General features: G+C 47.8%; 2 protein-coding genes across 5 annotated transcripts in view; both read right to left on the bottom strand.

Annotated features, from left to right (window-relative positions):
* LOC116950064 (sarcoplasmic/endoplasmic reticulum calcium ATPase 1-like) overlaps positions 1 to 4772 on the bottom strand; it is a 44612-nt gene extending 39840 nt beyond the window's left edge. The window contains exon 1 of the mRNA XM_032967481.2: positions 3971 to 4772. Coding sequence (XP_032823372.2) covers positions 3971 to 4088 — 118 coding nt within the window. The 5' untranslated portion in view covers positions 4089 to 4772. The remainder of the gene's footprint in view (positions 1 to 3970) is intronic.
* A 1338-nt stretch (positions 4773 to 6110) lies between these two features.
* Positions 6111 to 22097, bottom strand: LOC116950073 (set1/Ash2 histone methyltransferase complex subunit ASH2-like). Of its 4 annotated transcripts, none has more exons than XM_032967493.2 (16): positions 22010 to 22097; positions 21110 to 21170; positions 19099 to 19223; positions 18825 to 18913; positions 17876 to 17970; positions 17646 to 17741; positions 16785 to 16880; positions 15060 to 15132; positions 14831 to 14942; positions 13912 to 14129; positions 13022 to 13189; positions 12466 to 12659; positions 11811 to 11903; positions 11302 to 11400; positions 9827 to 9886; positions 6111 to 9415 (listed from the first exon to the last, which is right to left on the bottom strand). In XM_032967493.2, the coding sequence occupies exons 1-16, from the start codon at positions 22033 to 22035 to the stop codon at positions 9308 to 9310; spliced, it is 1713 nt and encodes a 570-aa protein (XP_032823384.1). In that variant the 5' UTR covers positions 22036 to 22097; the 3' UTR covers positions 6111 to 9307. The 4 variants fall into 4 exon arrangements, with proteins under 4 accessions (XP_032823384.1, XP_032823386.1, XP_075928681.1 ...); XM_032967495.2 differs by having other exon boundaries at positions 14831 to 14918; XM_076072566.1 differs by lacking the exon at positions 22010 to 22097 and adding an exon at positions 21913 to 21933.
* Positions 22098 to 23513: the final 1416 nt, after the last annotated feature.

Raw genomic sequence — 23513 nt, 5'->3', positions numbered from 1 at the left:
CCAGCCCTTAATTTCAGCCGGAACAGCTCAGAAATTATTTTGGCATGCGTGCCGTATCCATCTCGCCCTCCTCCATCCTTGTGATAGCGGGTGCTGCGTACACGCGGCGGAGTGCAACACGCATGCGCGAATAATGCTTTAGGGTTACCAGATGTCCTCAAGGACAGTACTGTACTGGAGAATATAGGACTATTATGGAAAGGCATGCACTGTCGTGGCAGTGCATGCGTACCTTACGCTGACAACCAGAGTTACCCTGAGAAAACCCACCACGCGTACGAAGGGAGTGTCGCAACGCAGCGCTCCGCACAGATAAAGTCAAGAGTCCAGTGCTGCCACTCGCCATCTCGTGTACGAACTGCCACCTCGCAGGCCAAACCTGTGACACCCGGTACCGGCAGGCGGTCTGCCATTCAAGCGCACGCGGGGAAAGACGACCGGGGGTGATGTCAATTGTTGGGCCGTTCTTTCAAAAGCCAGGAAATGTGGGATTAAGAGTCTGGTGAGCTGCGTGTACAGCACCCCGTGTACACACCACGCACGCACACCAGGCCACGTGCGCACAACACGCCACGTGTATACACCACGCAACGTGTACACACGACAGCACGTGCGCACATCACGTTTACACACTGCGTGTAACTCCACGAATATACACATTACATTTGCCCATCAGTGACATCACAAGTGTTGAGAGGGCAGGTTTTGAAATGCTGTCGATGATGAGGATGCGCCCTTATGATTATGTAACGCGCGTTTTTTTTCTCTTTTTTTCTCAGAGGAGAAAAAAAACACAAACACAAAAACCCGTTTGTGGAATTGCGCCACATAAATGGGGAGTGGCAGCAAACCTTGAGGCCCCCTCCCCCACCCCCGGGGCCAGCACGGAGACACGGGGTTGATGGATCACTGTGGGATGGGTACCGTGATGTGATTATCCAGGTATTATCATGGGCTTCGGCAGGGCACGTCATGTACGTTGAACTTATTTTGCACCGAACGTAGCCAACCGTGCCAATCGGAGGTGCGGGCTAGAAGGGTGATTGGTGGTCGAAGGACGGAATGGAACGTGACCCAAGGAGATGGAGCGATGAAATCAGCTCCACATGCAGGTGCTGGGTAGCAGGATCGAGAGGCGGCATGTGTGTACACGCACCACAAATACACACATATCCCCCATACAGCCTTTAACAGACTGTTAGCAAGCACCTCGAAGGTCGAGGTGCTTGCTGTTTAACCAGGTACTCGTTTAAGGCTGAGTTGACTTAGGGGAGGCCGGTTCAGAGACATGCCACCAATATTGGCCAAAAGCAGAAATTGAACTTTTCCCCAAAGACAAAGCTCCCCAGTGTAGCCTTAACAGACTGTTGGGACAAGTGCTGTTAGCGAGTAACATCTATGAACGCCAGCAAGGCACACGAGGGGGTGGTGGGTGGCCAGCACCTCGCAAGACCGCCTTTGTCTCCCCAGTGGCGATGTCGACCTCGGGGAGGCCCAAGACCGGCTCATATCATCGTCTCATTGGTGTTGGTAGGCGTGAGCGGTAATCGAGCTCGGGTGACCGAGTTCGAAGGGCAGCGCGCTAACCGCTGCACCACCACTCCCACGCAAACACAGACACGTGACCACACACAGTACTCACGCACACAAGCACACACACGCCACAACGTACACATCGTGTTGTGCGTATGTGATGCATATACGTGGAGAGTGGGGGTGTATACGCGGTGTCTACATGTTCGCATTGTGTACATACACCCGCGCCACTGCGATTGTGTCAGGCTAGGTGCGCTTTTAAGTGCCATCCTGAAGTGAAGTCAAATTCAAAGGCTCTCTCACGTTCACACGCACACCCTCCCACTGACACACTCTCACTCGAGTCTGTTTGGGGTTTGTGTATGTGGACCCAAAATACAGAACTGAAGATTCCCCCCCAACAACAGGCTGCTGTTCTCATACTCTTTGGCTCTTCCCGTAAAGTCACGTAGGTAGAAATAAAATAAAAAAATACTTGATAAAATGAAATTTTCTTTTATGAAATAAAATTTTATTATATGAAATAAAAAAAATTACCGAAAGAACCAAAGAATATGGATTCCTGCAGTCACGAAAGCTTCAAATCAAGACAGGCTGCTGTTGTTGTTGGTGGTGGCAAGTTGCTGTTAGCGAGCACACATGGAAAGCAACACGGCCGGCGAGGGCAGGACTACAGTCCATCCCACGGCCGCCTTTGTCTCGCTAGTGACTTTGTTTACACATCGCAACCAAGGTGCTCGTGTTTTTTTTTGTTTTAGGCCGAATCGACCGAGTGGAGGGCCCGGGACCGGTGCCGAAATTCGTCACGGATGTTGGCCGCGAGCCGTTCGGGTCGCCGAGTTCACAGCGCAACTACTGCGCCACCGCTCCACACACAAAGACAAAAGATACCCCCCCCCCTCATACCCCGAGCAGACTGTTGGGGCAAGTGCTGTTTGCGAGCACCTATTAAGGCCGGAACGGCACACGAGATGGTTGGCCAGCACTACGCCCGGCCACCTTTGTCTCTCCAGTGGCGATGTTCACACCCCACGACTCATTCGAGGCTGAGTCGACCTACGGGAGGCCCAGAACTGCTTCATATAATCGTCACCTGTGGTGCTCGTGGAGCGGGAATCGAACTCGGGACGCCGGGTTCGTAGTGCAGCGCAGCGCTTAACCGATACCCCCCCCCTCTTCCCCACACAGACAACACGCACGCGTGTACACACATTCACACACATTCACACGTACACGCAAACATTCCAGGCACGCCCGAGCGAAGCCTGCGCCACTGGGAGCCCCCCGCGTGTCGCCCCCCCCCCCCCCCCGCTCTACAGACACAGGGCGTGGTGCTAGTGGCTGGGGGGGGGGGTCAGCCAGGAATGCGCTCAGGTGTGGCCGCACGGCCACCCCCGTCCCGAGGCTGAGTGACGCGAAGCCCCACGGAGTTCAGGTTCGACTCCCCCGCCCAGGGGTGACATGGCAAAGCCAGACACGCACGCACGCACACACGCCAACACGCGCCAACGCACCTCGTCAAGCACAAAGACAAAGAGCCTCCCACTGCCCCCGTATTGCCTTAACACGCTGTTTGGGGCAAGTGCTGTGAGTAAGCGACTATTAAGGCTGCCAAGGCGTAAGAGGAGGTGGGTGGGTGGGTGGTCAGCAACGCACCAACACGTATACACACCCAAATACACGCGCAAAGATCTACGCAGCTACAACAAACGCAGCACACACACACAGCCACACGTACATACCACAAAAACTCCCCGTATAGCTTTATCAGACTGTTGAGGCAAGTGCTATTAGCGAGCACCTATGAAGGCCGGGAAGACACACGAGCGTGTGGGGTGGCCAGCCCCATGCCCGGCCGCCTTTGTCTCCCCAATGCTGATGTTCACACACCGCGCCAGGCACTCGTTTTAAGGCCGAGTAGACCGAGGAGAGGCCCAGTTCGGGTTCAGACATCACTCGCCAGCGAGGTTGGCCCGTGGCCTGGAATTGACCTCAGGTCGACGGGTTCGTCGTGCGCAGTGCGCTAACCACCGCGCCACCGCTCCCCATACTCGTCTCATGCACACAGAGCGCCATCGCACGCGCTCGCACTTTGACTCGTAAACAACTCGAGAGAGAGAGCCAAAGAGAGTGTCCCCCCCCCCCCCAGACTCAGACGGAGGTTTCCGGCCTCGCCTCGAACTCGACGGCGGGAATTCCACATTCACATGACGAGAGCCCGTCAACCGCTCTTGACATTCCCTGCCGGGATTTGAGCTCGCGTCAACGCAAGCACGCGCACACCCGTGCAGGACACGCGCAGTCATGACGAAGGGTAACACGCGCGCACGCTTGCACACACCGTGTCGAAAGTGACACACCAATTGTACGCGCACACACCCGTGCAGGAACCCACGCACCCACCCACCCACGCACGCACGGACACCTCACCCACCGTTGGGACCGTGCTTTTTTCGCAGAATCACCACCTCGTCTTGCGACAGCCCCTTGCTCTCGTCCACCCCGAAATGGGCCAGCACCTCCTGCACTTCTTTAGCGTGGGAGTTATCCATCGCCTCCGCTCCTCCGCCTCCCCTCTTCGTCGCCGTCCGCAGGCACCACTGCGCTTACGATTGCTACGCCGTGCGTGCTCGGCACAGCTGTAACTTTCTGCTTCCTACGTGCCGCTTTCTCCCCTACTGACTCAGAGCTCGGAGTGCAGAACTCTCTATAGGACGACGTCGCCTGGCTCAGCCCCAGATGGAGCTGTGTGCTCCTCCCGTCTTGGCGTAGTCGAGGGAGGAGGAAGAGGCAGTCTCAACCCCCAGTCCCCGAATCCACGCCTCGCCTCCATCCAACGTCGTTCAATTAATTTCCTCCTCCCCCCTCCTGCGCCTCCTCTTCCCCTGCCCTTCCGTGTTTTGATCGTAGTTGGTCCGTTTGAGGAGGTATGAACTCGGCTAGGGTGGAGCCATTTAAAGCAAGTTCAGCCGCGTTTCACTTGTAACAATACAAGCGTGGCTCCCTCCGTCCGTGGCTCTCCCCCGGCCTTCTGTCTTAACGCCCGACAGCCTCCCTCTTCGCCTTACTCCTGCTCTACCTTCCTCACGTCTCCCTGCAGGGACAGCAGCCCTTGACAGTATTTTATTCATCGTCCTTTATGTAAACCAGGACAACTGCAATGTCACAAATCTATTCCCTGCCATAGGAATGTGGAATTTCCACCACTGGCTCAGCGCCACCAGCAGAAACAGGCTGCATCCCGTTGCTCGTTTGAGCAGGGAGACGGACTTTAAAAGGTCAAATAATCTGCAATGGGATTGAGACTCGTCGCTTTTTTTAGAGCCCTACATACAGTGGGAAGTTTGGCAAAAGTCCGTTTAAATCATGACTCGATTGCAAGTGGGAAGAAGCCGAGTACCGGGAGAAAACCCCACGCACACCATGGGATAACTCAAATCCACTTATACATATACGTACTGTGCTATAAATGATACCTACTTGCTGTACTGCTATTACCTGACCACCTGATGGGAGGCTAACAGTATAGGGCTATCTCTGTGCGATTCACCAACCCCGGTTCAAAATTGTCGGTGGGTGGACAGGTCTGCTCCGATTAAGTTGGACTGCCAATGAATGTCATTCCCAGCACGCACTCCTTCACTCACTCACACGCACCCCACTTACTTGGTCCAATTAAAGCGATTCATCTGCAGGGAATGTATGGGGGGTGTGTTTGTGCGTGGCTGTTCACAGGACCCCTCATTCATGCGCTGGTGGAAGTCACTTTTCCGGGCATTTGGCGTAAAAAAAAAAGTTTACTTGGCATAAATAATTACGATGACAATGTCAGGGGGTTTTTTTCTTGCCAGGTATTGATGGAAATTGCCTTTCCACCATGGAGGTACAGCAAGTTTACCGTGTAAATTACGTTTCAATTAAACTACATTCTTAACCTGGTTGCTGCCAGAGAGCACAGTAAAGTACTTGCAATCCACAGGTCGTCAGTTAAATTCGATCTCCCGGCACGGCAGTTTAAAAAATGGTGCGAGGTTATTCCTCTACCGCCACTCCGCCCCCTGCCTGTCCACCCACCAGGATAAACGGAACGCACCAGTTAGAGCAGTAGTTCTTAACCGTTACTGCAGCGTTGCACGACCTTGGGTCTCAATCTTTAAAACAAGCATAATGTAAATACCTAAATTTGATGAAACAAAGTAGTTGTACTTATGTGCCCCTGCTTAATTTGTTTCGATTATTTACCTTCGAAGAAATGTTGCCATGTCCTCGGATCCCGAGGGGGGTGCGTGCACCCAAAGTTAAGAAGCAGAGTTAGGATCATGGGCAACTTGCGTTTGATGGGTATTTCTCACTTAGTTTGATGGGTATTTCTCACTTAGTTTCCAGACATCTGGGCCAGTATGTAAAAGTCGGCTAAAAATACCGACACGGGCTCTCTACACTAGCGTCCCGTCATTGAGGCACATCCACCAGCAGTGGCAGAAGCAATTGCTGGACACTTTCACCTGACTTGAAGAGAGTAAGACATCACTCACAAACGTAACGTTGAATCCAATGTCAATCGTGTCAACAGATTGCTGATCAGAGTGCCTCGGCCATGCTTTTAATATTTTCGAAAAACAAAGCCTCACAATTTTCTTGAACAACCCTGGACGCACGGCGTTGGACAGGAATCTACACTGTAAGAGCTGTTTTGTGGAGTGTTTACCTTTTAATCCACTTAGGCTGAACAGCTGTGCAGGGTGTGGCAACGGAGGGAGAGGCTCCGATGACTCCCCAGGTCCGCCCCTGGCCATGGTCGGGCCACGTGTATGGGTGTAGCAACAGCAGCAACACCAGTAGCAGCACAAACAGCACCACGAACCGTGATAACAGTAGCAGCGTCAGCAGGAATAACATCACCAACAAGAATATCATCACCACCAACAGTAATACCAGCAGTAGTCGTGCTGGGGAGCCCCTTTGGTCAGGCATGGAGGCGCACAGCTGGAATCAGATGCTCTGGAGGTTGTAGGGTTGGTGGATTATGCATAGAGCAGCATGTACAAAGTATCCCAATCTGCAGATTAAAGGAGGCAGCTACTTCATAGCAGAGCAGCAAGTAGGTTTATAACGTACAGTATATGCAGTTCATGTTTGCAAGTTATCCCCTCAAATGCAGTGTGTTTTCAGATACCTCTGGCTCACCTTCAAAAGCAAAATAATAAACATCCAAGTATAGGGCCGTCCTGGAAAAAGTCCTGAGATTCAAATGATACTTACCTGGATACATAAATGGCATTACGGTAATTTCCTTTCATCTTGCATGGGTTGTTTTGCCATACCACTGTCGTGAGAGCTGGAATAGAGAACCACTGCTTTGAAACACCACCAGCCAGCACGCCAGGCATTTCCTTGTGTTCTCCATCTGCTCACGTTTATTTCACTTTGTGCGTTTTTAAGCAAAAGTACATTATTGGACCACTTATGTTGAGGCAACTGTTTCATTTCAACATCGACATTTTACGCTCAGCAAAAATGCACACAAGACAGCCATAATCGACACCTGAATAGTGTACAACAGTAGTAACGTGTACGCGAACGCATTTAAAAAAACACACTACCTTACTTCATTGTGACCTGGTGACCTTCAAATACACCACCAATATAATACATGGAAGAGTTAGACACTGCTAAGTCGCAGACTGCGTAACACTATGACGCTGGAATGCGCGTCGGCAAGGCCAGCACCGTGCACTGCAGCCCTGCTTCTGCGCTGGCAGACCATTACAAGTTGGCGGCGGCTGCCAAGACACACGCCCTCTCGGACCTCCGAGGTTTCCCTTGCTCGTAATAAAAACCCAGGCAAATGGAAAACAGAAGCACCGATGGTCGCACAACATTTGCCGGTTGGGCATGCGACATGTTTGGGTTAAATCCCAAGGGTCGCTTCAGGCAACAAGGCATGCCAGAACATTTTCAACGCTCAGATCGCACGTTCGGTCTTGCACCCCAACGTTTTAAAATCAGACAACACGGGCAAACGCGCTCCACGTGCTAAGCCTGCAGCGTCAATTGGGACATAACCTGAAATTCACCTGCCCTATTAAGTGTTTTTAAAAAGATGTATATAGAGGCTGTCGTGGCACTGCAACATATTTCAGACAATACAATGGTGGTTGCATCTTAAAAACAAAAGGCCTTCACATATCTCCCCATAGTCAGACTTATTACCAGCGACACTCAATGAAATGTATATACTTTTTACAATACCAGGTTTTGTTTAAATTGGCTTAACACTGCTACTTGGAACGCCAATCCCATTACTTAATTAAACTAGGGGGACCCGACTACCAGACAACTTTGTGGATCCTGTATGAAACCGTGTTGGCGGTGGTTGAAACATAATGCTACTGTATATACAACAGTCTGAGGATAAGGGACAGAGAAGAGAGTTCTGCCGTCCGAGAGGGCTTCCCCAAACAGCTCAACACCAATGTACAAATACTAGCAAAGGCTTATCTTTGGCTACTCTCAATACAGCTCACACTTTAATGTTTAATTGTTACTGCTGAAGCGCATAAGACATTCAAGACTGCAGCCTTTTTTAAACAGAAGACGGAGGACGTTGCACAACTTCGGCAAACGCCTACAAGTAAAAATGTTGCCTGGCGATGCGTGTGCTGCTACAGGTATCTCATAACCGAGCACTGTAGTCTACATGGATCAATAAATACATAGATTTTCAGTAACAGTACAGCCATTGTAGTAGCAGGAAACGTAATGTTAAACTGAAATGAGGTATCTGTCAATGAAACCCTCCCTTGTTCAAGGCAGCTGGAGCGCAAACCTGTGTCAGAGGGAGCACAGCAACACCCTACGTAGTGAAATTAAAACTTGACTCTGAAATGACTGCCCCCCCCTCCGTGAGTGAATAAGTTACGCTAAGCTAATATCTAAACCGCCAGTAGGCACACATTAATAGTGCACGGTTGCACGGACTACATTAAAACTCCCGTGTATTTCACAAGACATTTTTTGTTCAAGTCATCTGTTGGAAAGGTTGGCCTATCTTTCACGTTTTACTAATTAAGGCAACACAGTCATTTCAGAAGAGAATCACAAAAAAATCTGAAATTGGAAGGTAACCGATAAATGAGGTTTAAACAATTCAACTACATTCCCAGGAGCACCTGCACCTGCGTTCAGCCAGCCAGACCTGCCACTTATTTGGAAAAGGATCTGAATCGATGTACCTGACTTTAATTTCTAATCCCCATCTCTCCCATCTAGACACCAATCCCTCTAAGCTAAGCCCATACCGAGCACCGCTCTCTCCCGCATCTGCCTACCTAAGTCCACTATAAGTGCCGACGGCGCACAAAGTCTCTTCTCAAAATACAAAAATGCACCACAGGTTCAGCATCCGGTCCCGCTTGCCCTATGACCTATTCCTCCCAAGTGGGATTCTCTCGCCCGTTTCCCTTCACCACCTACTTCCTAAAGTAATCCAGCCCTTCCACAGTCATTCCCCTTTCTGCTTTGTGCCTCGCTTCCCCTGAACCCCCAAACGCTTGAACTGAAACTTATGAGGTCACAACTCCCAATAAAGGCGCTGGGTGGGGCAGCACTTCCCCCCCCCCGCACCCACGCTCTTACGACCGCTTCTCTTCCAAGTGCGCTGCGAGACTCCCGGACGGCTACGGTGGTGATGAGCGTGTTGAGCCGTCTTGAGCTGTCGTGAGCCGTCGTGAGCCGTTGTGAGCCGTCGTGAGCCGTCGCGAGCCGTCAGCTACTGCTCCCATGCGGGGCTGCGCCTCCCGTCCACCTCGGTCTCCGTGTGGAAGAGAAGGTCGGCCAGACTGTGCTCCACCACGGCACGACGGCCCATATCACTCACCTGCCAGGAATAAGCGTGCAGGTGCATGCAAACACACATACACACACGCGTGGACAATTTCAATTTATACATCTAAATGGAAGAGCCTATACAGAAGAGCCTATAAAATACATAGACCACAATAGTGTAGAAGACGTGTTGTGGGAGCCAAAGCAGGGTAACGTCAGAGAGAAGAGAGATCAACGCTGCAACACAACCTTAAGCAAATCAATTGAGTGCAGCACCAAACAACAATAAGCCTCAGGGGAAGCTGGGTCAGTCAGAGCAGCACCCATGAGTCCCAGGGCATCGATGGGGGGGTGGGAGGGAGGGGGGCACATCACTGTTATACAACACCACTTGTTAAAAACGTTATTTGCCAAGAGACAAATTATCCCCCAAAATCTTTCGTTCAGAAAACGCGCAACTCACCGGCTGAAAGTCAAGCCCCTTTGGTGGGTACTTGAAGTGCGGCCCGAAGTTAATGGACACCTGGAGGGGCAGAGACAACCTCCATGGAATCGTTGGCATTTGCAAGAAAGACATCTGGGGTAAACGTCACTGCTAAAACTGCACTCCAGCGTTCCCTCCACACAGCAGCCGCCACTGTGCAGAACACCCTCACCGCCGCCAAGGAAAATTATCATGAGCCCAGCGTATGGCGAACACTTGTCTACGAGAGAAAACTGCATGTGGTAGCTTCTAATTGTATGGCACCCCTATAGTCTGCAATTCCTTTCCACTTCGTCGTCTGCACTGCCGATTCCCTCTCGCTCATTAATTCCAGGATCAAGACGTACCATTTAGCACATTTAGTGTTCGCTCCATTCTTATACTGCAAGGATATATCATGAAGAACGGTGCTACGTTTCAGGTAGTTTGCAGCAGTTTCCCCAGAGGGAGCGATGTTGCTAAGTAAGTGAATGCCAAGCAAGTGATTTTCATTTTTTTTTATTTTTACCATGACGTCGGCACACAATGACCTAACTATTTTATTATGACGTGTCGGAATTATTACTGTCCACGGTGAAGCAGGTGGTGCATATTCTAAGGTTAACACACCTACAATATTAATCAGAATGGCCCGCCAGATTCCACCTGCAACAAGTGGTGAATGCACTACCGTTGGACCATGTCACTGCACCAAAAACCTTCCCACCACTGTTTGACTGTTTTTGATTAGTTAGCTCTCAAATAGCTGTGCCTTCTCCGCTCTCCTCCCCCTACTGTATGGCATTCCTTCACCCTCGATATTTGTACTGTCCAGACTAAAGACCCTCCTTTCTACGATAACAATGTCACACATGATTGTTCCTTCTCCTCTGCTGCCCCTACTGTCTGGAATTCCCTCTGCCTAAACATATGTTAGTATGGCCAATGACATTCTTATTTTAAAGACCAGAATTCAGATCTTCATTTTTTACCTGTGCTGTTACCTAATTACCTCTCCAGTAATATTCCCCCCTCCGTTTCTCCACCTCTGCCCTAAAAATTCTGGTCTTCACCCCTTTCCCGAGTGTCCCCAACGATGTATAACATTGAGGTGATGTTGCATGTTGTTAATAAATCTACATGTTAGTTATTGTAGTCGATACAGTTGAGCATGGACTATAAATTAATGGTTTCTTAATTTAGCATAAAATAATTGGTAAATGAAAAACGGCAACTAGTTTTTTTAAACACCATCACCGAGAGTAATATAAGATCATGACATTTCGACCAAAATATTATTCTTTCTATCAGTGACATTTTTAAAAACCTGTTAGATTTACCATTTATTTAGCATCTATATGCAGCCATCTCAAGATGCTTTGTTGTTAGTTTAAGTTATGCTGTTTCTTCGGGTATAAGTTCACTGCAGAAGCAAATTAATAACTTAAGAGTAGGCTGACATTCGTGAGACGTACTGTGCAGTTGCGATACAGGGATATGGCTGGAAAGTAGACGCCTTCAAACACATCCTCCCACGCAACTCCCTGACTCTTTCCGTTCTTAAAGAAAGTGATCTACCACACACAAACACAACATCACAATTAGTGCATGGGCTGGAGCAGAAATAGGTTCCCACCTGAGGTGACGAAACTTTTAAGGAGGTACGGATTTTGTTGCATGACCAATAAATGACAATTCAACTATAATATTATTATATTTTCTGTAACAAAAATTAATATGCCACCTCAGGTGATATCAAATATGAAAACATGTGACCTAGTGTCTATAGAATAAAAAAAATGCAGAAGTCATCTTTGTGAAATAACTCTCATAACTGCAGTCAAAAACTTCACAAATAATCAATCCGGACATGTACCTCTGTATTTGATAATGATAAGACACATGGTTAAATAACCACCAAGTGTGGACAAAGGCTTAAACACACTGAATGTGCAAGATCTGCCCAATGCCTGTCACCACATACCTTACTGCCCGGCGTCTGCCGCAAGTCCTTTTCTGCTTTTTCCACCAAATCTTTCTCCTCAAAGTAGAGGTAGCTTTTGAATTTGATCAAAGCCTGTGCACAAAGCAGTTGTGATACAAATTTTGCCACAATATCATCATCAACCCATATGACACATACGGAGTTGCCATAACAGTTTGGTTTTCTGCATCACAACACAGCAAATGAGGGGTTGGCATTCATCACCAAGGTAGTGCGACTCCTTAAGATCTCCTGTGTAGTCTACATAGGCAGCGAGGGAAAGTGCTGTTAATGAGCACCTATTAAGGCCGGAACAGCGCACGAGTGCGTGGTGTGGTCAGCACCATGTGCGGCCTTCACGTCCCCGATGCTTTTTATACAACGTACGTAGCACAGTTGGCTACGTATGGTATGAAAGAAGTTCAACATACATACATGGCACTCATTTAAGGCCGAGTAAAGATTTGGGGAGGCCCAAGACCGTTTAAAATAATCTCCACTGATATGGGCCATGCTCGGAAATCAAACTCGGTTCGCCCAGTACATGCTGCATTGTGCTAACCACTACACCACCTCTACACCCCAGTGTAACCTCCCACACACAGGCCTAGGGCATATAGGGGTGGAGAGCAAGTGGTGCACGTGGCCACAACACCTTGTCCTTGTAGGTGTCGGGCAGGGCATTGGCGGTGACCGTGTCATCGGGCAGGTCAATGTAGAAGCCCAGCGTATCTCCCTGCTCGTAGCCCTCGGAGTAGTGCTTCCCACGCGACTGGTGGAACTTGGTCCCCTTCTTGCTGCGCCACGAGTAGCTGAACTTGTCGAAGCCAAGTGGAGCCTGCAGGTTACCTGAACGGGGACAAGCCCGGCATCAGATACATTTCGCACACACGTGCCCAATTGGATACAAACAGATGGCAATCGGAGACGAAAAACATCTTATTTTACCATTCCAAAAATTCACTAAATTCCATTTGTCAAATATATGACCTATCTCCACCATCATCATCATAAGCCACGTTCTATCCACTGCAGGATGAAGGCCACCACATGCCACCATCACTCACAGTCCTGCACTGCCACAGTGCATTTAAGCTCCTGTGTACAGATATTTTTCTTCCCCAGCTACTTTCGTGATATCCGATTGGTCGCTTAATCGGATAGCCCAGCTCGAGAGGTGTGGCAGAGGAGGGGGAAATAGGGATAGGTACCGAGGCTCTGGCTCCAGCCCAGCCGGGCAGCTGTGTCGGCCGGCAGTGTGTCGACGCGCACCTCGAAGAACCAGGCTCCACGGCGCACGCCATGCGACGCACGCACCGTTGCGTAGCCCTTCTCGCCCGTCACCGTCAGACGGTCGTCGGATATCTTCAGCTGGGGAGCTGCGGCACAAGCGGAGGATGAGATGAATATGTTAATAAATAAAAGGATTTTTTTTTTACTTTCCAAAGAGGCAATTAAATATTTGGCTGGTGAAATGTATATAGCCAGGTGAGAACCTTCTCAGACTCCACAACATTGTATTGATTCTAGATTTGAAGCTTTCGTGACTGCAAGGATCCATACTCTTTGGTTCTATTCGGTAAAGTCACGTAGGTAAAAAATAAAACAACAAAATCACGACGTTTCGGCCACAACACAAGCGGCCTTCATCAGGTGAAGGGACCAGACTGGCCTTCATCAGGTGAAGGGACCAGACTGTCTCTGGTCCCTTCACCTGATGAAGGCCGCTTGAGTTGTGGCCGAAACGTCGTGATTTGTTTTATTTTTTACCTACGTAACATTGTATTGTTTCGCCAAGATATCTTACTTTATTTTGCATTCCTTAAAACTCCACAGGATGGAGTGGTGGAACAGTGGTTAGCAAATGAAACTGTGAGCCCGGTAACTTGAATTCGATTGCCGGCCATAGCTAACATGAAGTGGTATCTGAACTGGTCCTGGACACCACTTTTCAGGACTCAAACAAATGCACATTGGAAATAGTTACACAATCCACGTGCAAGCATTATTTTTCTAACTCATTCAATAATTAAAATGCCCAGCACGCAGCTCCTGTGGAGCGCTGGACTCAGGTTTGTGCGCGGGGCACCAGCGATCTCACCGCGGTCGTGCAGCGCGAGCAGCACACGCTCGTAGAGGCATGCGCGGTACAGATCCCCGGGGATCGGCTTCCCGGCCCAGGAATCCAGCTCAATTCTCTCGGGGTCGGGCGCGTGGGGGTCGGGCTCCGCCAGGATGTAACGATAGCCGTCCTTGTTGAATGGGTGCTCCAGCGGGTAGCCATGGGGGGGCAGACGCTGCGACTGGAACAGCGGGTCGCTGCGAGGAGCGTTAACGAAGGCAAGGGTACATCATTACAGCCAGCTTAACCTCACGCGGTTGTGTGTCACACTACGTGTACAGGTTAAACCATTGCCGGATGAGGGCATCCCCACACTGTGCAGGTATCTTGTGGGTTATCTGACTGTAGTTCTGTTTGCTGGACATTGCAAGATGGTGAAGGAGGGGCATCGAAGAGGGAGTATAGCGCCATACACAGCGGATTGTGCTGCAATGCCCTCTGCTGCTCACAATCTGGCACCGCAGCTGCCGAAGGCAATGTTTCCGGACAGCGCAATCACGCTTGGCTTCCCAGATATGATGGGATTGGATACATTCCTGGTGGTTTGGTCATAAGCAATATATCTTAATACAAATGATTTAATCAAAGATGTGTTTTTGTAATTCTGAGAACCAAACGTAGCACGAGGATGAGCAATACACAAACAATCTACACTGCTCTTTGCAAAAGTTATGAATGGCATTTTCTTAGTATCATGGACACAGAACCAATAGCAAAAATGGAATGTCAGAACAAACCAAAAACATAAACAAAGCCCAAATGGCAAAGCAATATGTAACCAAAACACAAAAGTTAAACTAAGAACACACGGTATAAAATAAATTACCCAAGAGATAAAGGTCAATTTATGATGAGCAAAGCACAATGAGGAGGATGATTGAAGCGCATGCTCACTCACTTTCTTGTGCGCTTGGACGTATTGCCGGTCGCTCCTTCCTGCTTGCGCTTGGCTCCGCGCCCCTTCCCAACACCAACTTGCACACTTCCTGGGGTTGGGGTCAGGGTTCGGCCTGAAATTACACAAAATCCACAGCTCAACCCTTTTGTACTGCATTACCAATAAAAGTGAAGCAGTTTATCTGAAAACGCAAACATACATGAACTGCTGCCAGCAAGGTGCGACTCACCATTAACACCCCCGCTGGCCACAGGCACAACCTGCTTCTGCGTGTCATACGTTGGGCCAATGCTTCCGAGGTCCTGGGTAGACAAGAGTCAAACATCCATAGTGAAATATAAGTTCATCATAAATCATCAATAATGATCAACGCACTGCTGAACGAAGGCTTCCCTGAGCTGCCGTCATCTCTCGCAGTCCTGAGATGTAACAATCTGCCGAAAACTTCCGCAGGAGCTCACTTCATCACTCCATCTATGTGGTGTTCACTCGGGCGCGTTCCCTTCTTTGGCTCCCACTCCATTGCTCGTCTTGACTGCCAGCCATCATCCCTGCTAACAATGCATCCTGTCCTAGCATACTTACTCTTACGGTCCATATCGGGTCTATAAGCTAGTGTTTTCAAAAGTGAGCAAAAAACATCATATAATGAATGCTTGGAAGTACATTGACAGAAATAGGAACACAATGAACTATAAACCAGTAGCAGTAATTCGTTTATTCAATAATTATCAACTTATCTGTAACAAAGAAAACAACAACATTGTTCATCTGGAGTGTGGAGTTGTCTTTGAAGTGACCTGCTCATGTCTGCAAGGGTCACCAAATACACGGAGACTGTGTTCAGGTCACTTGTAGCATGGTTGGCTACGTCAAGTGTGAAAGAAGTTCACACATACAGGCGACCTCCGAACCTACGATATAATTGGTTCCTGGACGACTGTCGCAAAGTCGAGCCATCATAAGTCGAACCCTTATTTCCCATAAGGCGCAATGTTATACATTGGGGTTCCGTTCCTGGAAACCAATTACGTACCATAAAAATAACAGAATTGGTCAAGAAAATAAATGAAAATAATCCCAACAAACATTTATTGTAACGTAACATAACTTTTACAAACGTATAAGTAAACACAAAGACTTACATTTGAAAATCCGTAAGTGCTTTTCTGCACGTGCATCACATTTCCTCTTCTTTGACATAGTGAAAGGCGGAAAAAAATTCTGAATTTTAAGAAAATTTACAAAAAGTGAAGAGCGTTGCAAAAGAGATGTGTTCACTCGAGGCGCAGCTCCAGAATGTCGGGCATACTCTACATATTCTAGATTTGAAGCTTTCGTGACTGCAAGGATTCATACTCTTTGGTTCTATTCGGTAAAGTCACGTAGGTAAAACAAATTGAAATAAATTGAAATAAGATGAAAGAAACAATTAAAACACGACGTTTCGGAGGCAAAGCAAGCTTCCGTCTTCAGGTGGGACCAGTCACAGCAAAATCGCTGCACCAAGTGCTGCACCAAGTGCTGCACCAAGTTGCTGTGACTGGTCCCACCTGAAGACGAAAGCTTGCTTTGCCTCCGAAACGTCGAGTTTTAATTGTTTCTTTCATCTTATTTCAATTTATTTTAATTTGTTTTACCTACGTGACTTTACCGAATAGAACCAAAGAGTATACTCTACATATGCATACGGCAGAAGAGCAAAGCAGCGCCATCAGGTGACGAGTCTGCGCATGACATGCATGAAATGCGCAGACTCGTCACCTGATGGCGCCAACTCATTGCCTGACATGCGCAGATGCGTCGCCAATCGACTGCGTCGGTAGCAGTCGTTAGGCGGTTGAATAAACGAGTTTTGGTCGTTACTTTTGGGATTTTGTTATAAGAAAGGTCGTAAAAGCAGGGAGTCGCAAGTCGAGCCATCGTAAGTCAGGGGTCATCTGTACACACATACCTGATCCAGGAGGCCAAACTTGGGGTAGTCTCCTTCAAGCTCCCGACTGCCAGGGTCTGGGCCCTCCTTCACCAAAAATACATCACGCTCCTTGCTCTGTCAGGCGGGACGGTAAACAAGACACGACCAGCATATCGATTGCAATTCTGTTTGAGCTCGTTTGTATAATTGTAATAATGGTGATTATTTACCCAGGAAAGTTCTCACCGAATCTCGAATCTCTTTTCAGGAGGGTTATCTGTTGAGATGCTGGCCATTTAGTGTTTGGTATCACATTGGGTGTATGCTATGCACCAGGTGTAATGTCACAGTCTGTATGGTTTAAGCTCCCACCGATAAGTTACTCATGTCTCAAAGGCAAAACATTGCCCAGATTCACAGACTAAAATCCATTTTACACTCACAAGAGATTCATAGAAAGGTGTATTTTGAAAATCGATCATTATCGATCTATTAAACAATTACATACATATGATATGGCAATGCTACATTCGGTGTAGTGAAGTGAATAAAAGTTAAGTAACTTAAAAAATAAAGGCTACAAACGAGATGGCAAAAATGAGAGATTCTTGAATCAAAACAGTTACTGAGAATCGTGACAATTTATCTATCAAACAGCTGTTGGGAGGGCAAATAGTTACATAACTACTCAACCTTCCCAACCTGCCACACAGCCTATACCCATTGTTTAATTTTCCACCAAATACTTTTATGGGCCTCTGGTATACTAAAGTAGGCACGTGGATAGTACCCACAGCCTTCACGAGATGTACACTCGATGCATTGTGTTGGGTGCAGAAATAATTTCTGGGTCATCAACCCAGACAAAAATTAAGCTCTGCACATCTCACATGCTCTTACCATTGCTTTGACAATGTTGTTTGGCCAGGTGAGCTTGTTAGGCCGCGGCCGAATGGTCAGACACTCCCAGTAGTTGTCGATGAATGGAATGATGTCCTGTTGTAAAGAGAAGCCAATGGAACGCCACCACATCAAACACGTGCCAGAAGATACAAATTAACACTGACGGGGCAAATTTCATCATATGGTCTCGTTCAGAGCATCAGCATGGTCAGCTCATTGGGGATCACCTTCTCTTTGGAGAACATGGTTTTCGGGTGCTCGTCCTGTGTGCGCGACTTCCAGGTTAGGTTGGCGAGGGAAGTGAGGCACATCTCCTTGAGAGCTGATGCACAAGTACGCACACACACACGTACACAGCCCCGTGCTGAGCATCACCAACTTGCCAGTGCTACATTACATTATCTTGGGCCATGCACTCAGACATATATGTCGGCCCAGATTTTCCAAAGCTGCAGCTGTTATTATTATTTTGCTGCAGTATCATGCCATTGTTATTGCTGTAATTTTTTGTATCTTACAGCTACGATCAACGCTGCTCTTAATCCTTGCAGGATAAATAGAATAAGCACTTCCTTGGCGAGGAATGAAGATAAGCGTTTGTTAAATGGACAGACTCGGGCCCCCCCACAGCAGTGTAGAACTTCTATCACGAACTAAAAAAAGCCAAAGGATATCTCCCACTCATATAAAGTGTCAGGACACTTCAGTTTTTACCATAAGATGAATTCCTGAAATGCCTTAACAACCCATATGCAAGCAATTATGTATGTTTTCTCGTAAAAAAATAATTGGGTAAAGGTACAACCTTGAAATTTCTCTCACACCACTGTTGGTGGAAAGGACCTCCAAGAGAGGTTATTTTCTTTAGTCAAAAACAAAAGATGGCTTTTTTTATCCCTTTTTGCAAAATTAAATGTCTTGCACAAGCTCAACTAAGAGACACTGTGCAGGATCTCTTGGACCCAGGGCTAGATTGCAGGGTTAAAACTGTCAATAGTTTAATCAATGTCGAGTTACTGACAGCATCAGTACTGTAGGTGTGCATATTAAGATTCTAGTCTAAATACAAGTGTGGCCTTTTTTTTAATACTCAGCGCATGTGCCTCACGAGAGCAGTGCCAGTCCCTTCTGCCCACGGCTCACCCCCCACCCACCCCCCCCCCTGCGTGCACTCACTGGCCTGTTTCCTCAGGAAGTACGTGTTGCCACTGTGGTGGCAGATGTTGCAGTGGAAGACATAGTTGGTAATAAACGGCAAGCAATTCCTGCGAATGTTTGGGCAGCAAAGCAACAGGAGCACCAACTTGAGATTAACAACGAAGCAAAATGCGGCGAATAAAAGGGCACAGCAATGCAGGTTACGTATTATACAGCCCACCGCACGATGGAGTGTCAAAACAGGCAGCGCGCGTCAAAACGCGAGAATGTGTGCAACCCATGTGCCACTCACGACGTGTCGATGTCGAAGCTCTCGGCTGTGAACCACTTGAGGCAGATGCCGCACTGCAGCTCCACCTGGCCCAGGTTCCTCACGGGGTCATCTTCCGAAGCGGCCCCCACCTCCTCCACCGTCTCCTGGAAAACAGGGATTGAGCCTGTTAAGTACATTCGTTCCGGAAACGTGTTTGTAATCCAAAGCACTCGTATATCAAGCACTCGTATATCAGTTGTGATCACGTGACGCTCGGCAGACAAAGCGTATACGTGCTACTCGTATTGCAAGACCCTCGCTCGTTTATCAAATTTATATTGATTTTAAAATGTTGCTCGTCTTGCAAAACACTCGCAGACCAAGTTACTCGCGATCCAAGGTTTTACTGTAGCTGGAAGGGTAGAGGAAGGATTAGTTTGGTGGGACAATGTGAGAAATTGGATGGAACCCGCCATGAGAGATGCTGAAGATCGCAAAATATTGAAAGCATCCATGGACATAATCCGCTCAGTTATGATGACAGGCGTCGACTGCGACGTGACCAGGTGAACAGGAGATGGCAGTTTAACACGTAGGCTTTCGCGACCAATATTATTCATAATAAAGGTTTTTGGGTTAGATCGCGTTATTTATGTGACGAAACCCTCCACCACCCGACACGGCCAATCAGCAAAATAAAGTGCCACGTTGACAAAAGACAATTAGTTCACTACTTTAGCCCACTGGTGTGTTGAAGAGTGAATCCACAACATTTACAGTTTGAATACGACGTTTCGCTGGTAATAACATCCAGCATCATCGGGCAATTCGCCAGAATGTCGTATTCAAACTGTAAATGTTGTGGATTCACTCTTCAACAAACCGGTGGGCTAAAGTAGTGAACTAATTGTCTTTTGTCAACGTGACACTTTATTTTGCTGATTGGCCGTGTCGGGTGGTGGAGGGTTTCGACACATTTATAAATAACGCGATCTAACCCAAAAACCTTTATTATGAAGGAGATGGCAGTACAGCAAATTATTTTTGAATTAACCTGTGTGGAGCTTTGAGTGTTAACCCCCTCATATGCATGGGTTTCCTTGTGCTCGTTTGCCTCACACATACCAAATACTAATGTATGGAAATTGCTAAACATCCCAATGTAGTAGGCAGCACCGATCCTGATAAGAGTTTTGAGACTCGTGAAAACGTTCCTGGGCAAAGGACATTCATGAGTTATTACTGTCCAGTATTTGGCGTCAGTTACAGCCGACCACAAGGACATGTTCACCACATTAGAAAGTCACTTGGGTATAGTTTGTTGACTTGTGGTGAAAACTGGCCTCAAATACCGCAGCAGATCGCGCTGACTGCATCAAAAAGAATGGCGACTCTGGCACTTGCAGACATCAGACGTAACGCAAACACGGCCGCCTTTCTTCACAGTGCCTGCCCTGCTCCGAGTTAATTAGAACGCATTCCAGTGGCATCGGGCATTTTGTTGCACTATGAGCAATCATTACAGATCGTTGTACTTTTTTAAAATATTTTTTTAAGCCTTTTTGTAACTCCGGTTTCACTTTTTTTTCGTTTCAATGGGCTCTCTTCACGCACACAAACACACACGTGTATATATCATCTTCAGCCATGGTCAATCAACTGCTGGGTGACGGCTTCCCCTAAGCAGCTGCTATATCTCAAGACCTTGAGAGATAATCCAAGAGCTTGATATCGTCGCTCCATCTCTCATCTCGGTGGACGCAGTCTCGGACAAGTTTAATTCCTTGGCTGCCGCTCCGTTATTGCTACATTTTGGTAATGATCTATGGTCAGATTACAGTAATTTAATATCACGTAATAATAATAATAAAACATATCTAGACTGGATAATCCCTGGAGATGGAACATAGCGTGTGGAACGGTGCCCAGGCTATCAAGTGGCACATATAAAGCAATGCAACTACATACGTGCATTAGATCTAGTACAATCACACCATACACAATGTAGAATGTAAATATAAACGTGTTTTTTTTTATTTAGAAACTTTACCTGTATGCAGGAATTGTCAACTTCTACCGGCATGAGATCCGCTTCGGCGCACTGCACAGAGCTGCACATGAATCCAAACACCACAATGCAGCAAGTCACAAACAAAGCACACACACACAACACGCATACAACATGCACACCATACAAAACTACACGCCTTACAAAACTACCCACATTAAAAGCAGCAACATATAACACCGCGCACACGCCGCCGGTTCGCTGTAGAAAAAAAACACACCCCACATTCAACATAAACACCACATTCCATACAAAACCACACGCCAAATATATACACGCCCATACTAAACCCAGGCATCGTACAACTTTTGACACACACACAATCCAAAACTCCTCGCACCACACCAATACTCCGCAAAAATCACACCACTCAGAATGATCAACCATCTCCTTAATCATCACCATCATCAACCCCTCGACCACCGTGAACCTCATCGTAATCACCCTGTCATCCCATCCCATCGTCACCAACCTCATCATAACGATCATCAAACCTTTCATCATCATCCCTTTCATCATCATCCCTTCACCTCCAATCTCCTCAATCATCTCATCATCCCTTCGCCACATCAACCTCCTCATTCCCATCACCCTCATCACCACCACCACCACAACGATGATGATGCTGATGAACAAACAAACCGCTCCCTCCTCTCGTTCGCACAATTCAAATCAAACCCGCCGACTCGCAGCCTCCCGGCACTCGCTTACACCCCCCGCCGCTCATTGCAATTAAAACTATGCCGACGAACGGGGGGGGAGGAAGGACTAGAAGGCCTCTCCACCATCATCATCGGCAGCAGCTTCTTCTCGTCGTTGTTGTTTATCAACATCATCATCAGCAGTAGCATCAGCAGCAGAAGCATCGTTCGCTTCACTCACTCGGACTCGTCCGCGTTTGCCGCCATCTTCAAACGGGGCCCGGGCTCCTCTCGTCTCGGCCGCGTCTCGCGAGAAGTCGCGAACCCCCCCGCACCCCTCCCCTCACCCTGCACCCCTCCCCTCACACCCCCCTCACACCTCGCACCCCCCCCCCTCACACCCCCCCCTCACACCCCCACCCCTCACATCTCCCGCACCCCCCTTACACCCCCTCACACTCCCTCTCCTCACACCCCCCCTCACAACCCCCCCTCCTCACCCCCCTCACACCCCCCCCTCACAACCCCCCTCAACCCCCCCCTCACACCCCCCTCACACCCCCCCCTCACACACCCCCCCTCACACCCCCCTCGCACCACCACCACCACTGCTCCTTCTTGATTCAAACATTGAACCTCATCTTGATAATAATAATAATTTATATTAATGTTATTGTTCGAATCTTTAATTGTGAATGCCACGCCAGACCGTTGATATTAATCGCACGTGCTTGAATATATCATTCGTAATTCATATCCTTTGGGTCTTTCGTTAAAGTCACGAAGATTGTTATTTTCTTTTAACCATCTACGTGACTTTACCTAAAGACCTAAAGATAATATTGAATTCCTGCAGTCACGAAAGCTTTAAGTCAAGCTACAATTGGTAATTGTTTGGTTGGTGTGTGTTCTGTAAAGTTTCTGAATAAAGTATTGTACTGCAATCGTTATTTAAACTTTGCGAGTGAGGCCATGCAATCCTTTATTCAACCACGCGAGATAATCGATAATTAACTCCGTCTTATTTATTATTACCTCGTTTTACTATCCTCACTCAACCGTGCAGGTCCATTGTTATGTTGTTATTTCACTTACGAGAGTCATTGGTATCTTTGATTTAACCGTATGCTTATTTACGTCAGGCCATTGACTTTATTACTTAAACATGCGAGCCTATTACGATGTATTATTGATTTTAACAATATTAAATCATTTGGGTCCATTGAGATGTACTGCCTCCTTTAACCGTGCGAGCTAATTGATATGCATCCTTTGCGGGTTCATTAAGATTACGTATCATTTAATAAAGGGTAAATACTTTGTTTAACTGTAGTCCATATGAAGTGTTTTATAAAAACACATTTACGGCCTTCGGCCAGGAAAGTCACCAAAAAATTCCACACAAACGACGCATTCACGCAAAATGAAAACGTTTTTGAATTGCATTGTTTTTAATTAGATAATTGTATTTCTTCATTAAAAAGCTTATATCATTTTACATCTGGGTCGACTTCATTGAAAAGGACATTTCGTGTGAATTTTCTCTCGTCGTTAAGTAGATGGCATTGCTGGGGGGGGGTTCGGTTCGATGCGGACTTTCACCTGTTTGTGATTGCGGGATCGAGATCAGGCGACGTGGAGCTGCATGGCCGTGGGAGAAGACCGCCGTCTGCAGATCGATACCAACGTGATCGAACGTCTGACCCTGCGCCTCCGTCGTTCATGCAGTGGGCGCGTGTTTTGCA

Source organism: Petromyzon marinus, chromosome 38 (genome assembly GCF_048934315.1).
Source record: "Petromyzon marinus isolate PM22_M1 ecotype Great Lakes invasive population chromosome 38, UKy_Petmar_22M1.pri1.0, whole genome shotgun sequence".
Taxonomy (NCBI): Eukaryota; Metazoa; Chordata; class Hyperoartia; order Petromyzontiformes; family Petromyzontidae; genus Petromyzon; species Petromyzon marinus.
The sequence above is the reverse complement of the archived record's forward strand: the minus strand, read 5'-3'. Positions and strand labels throughout refer to the sequence as shown.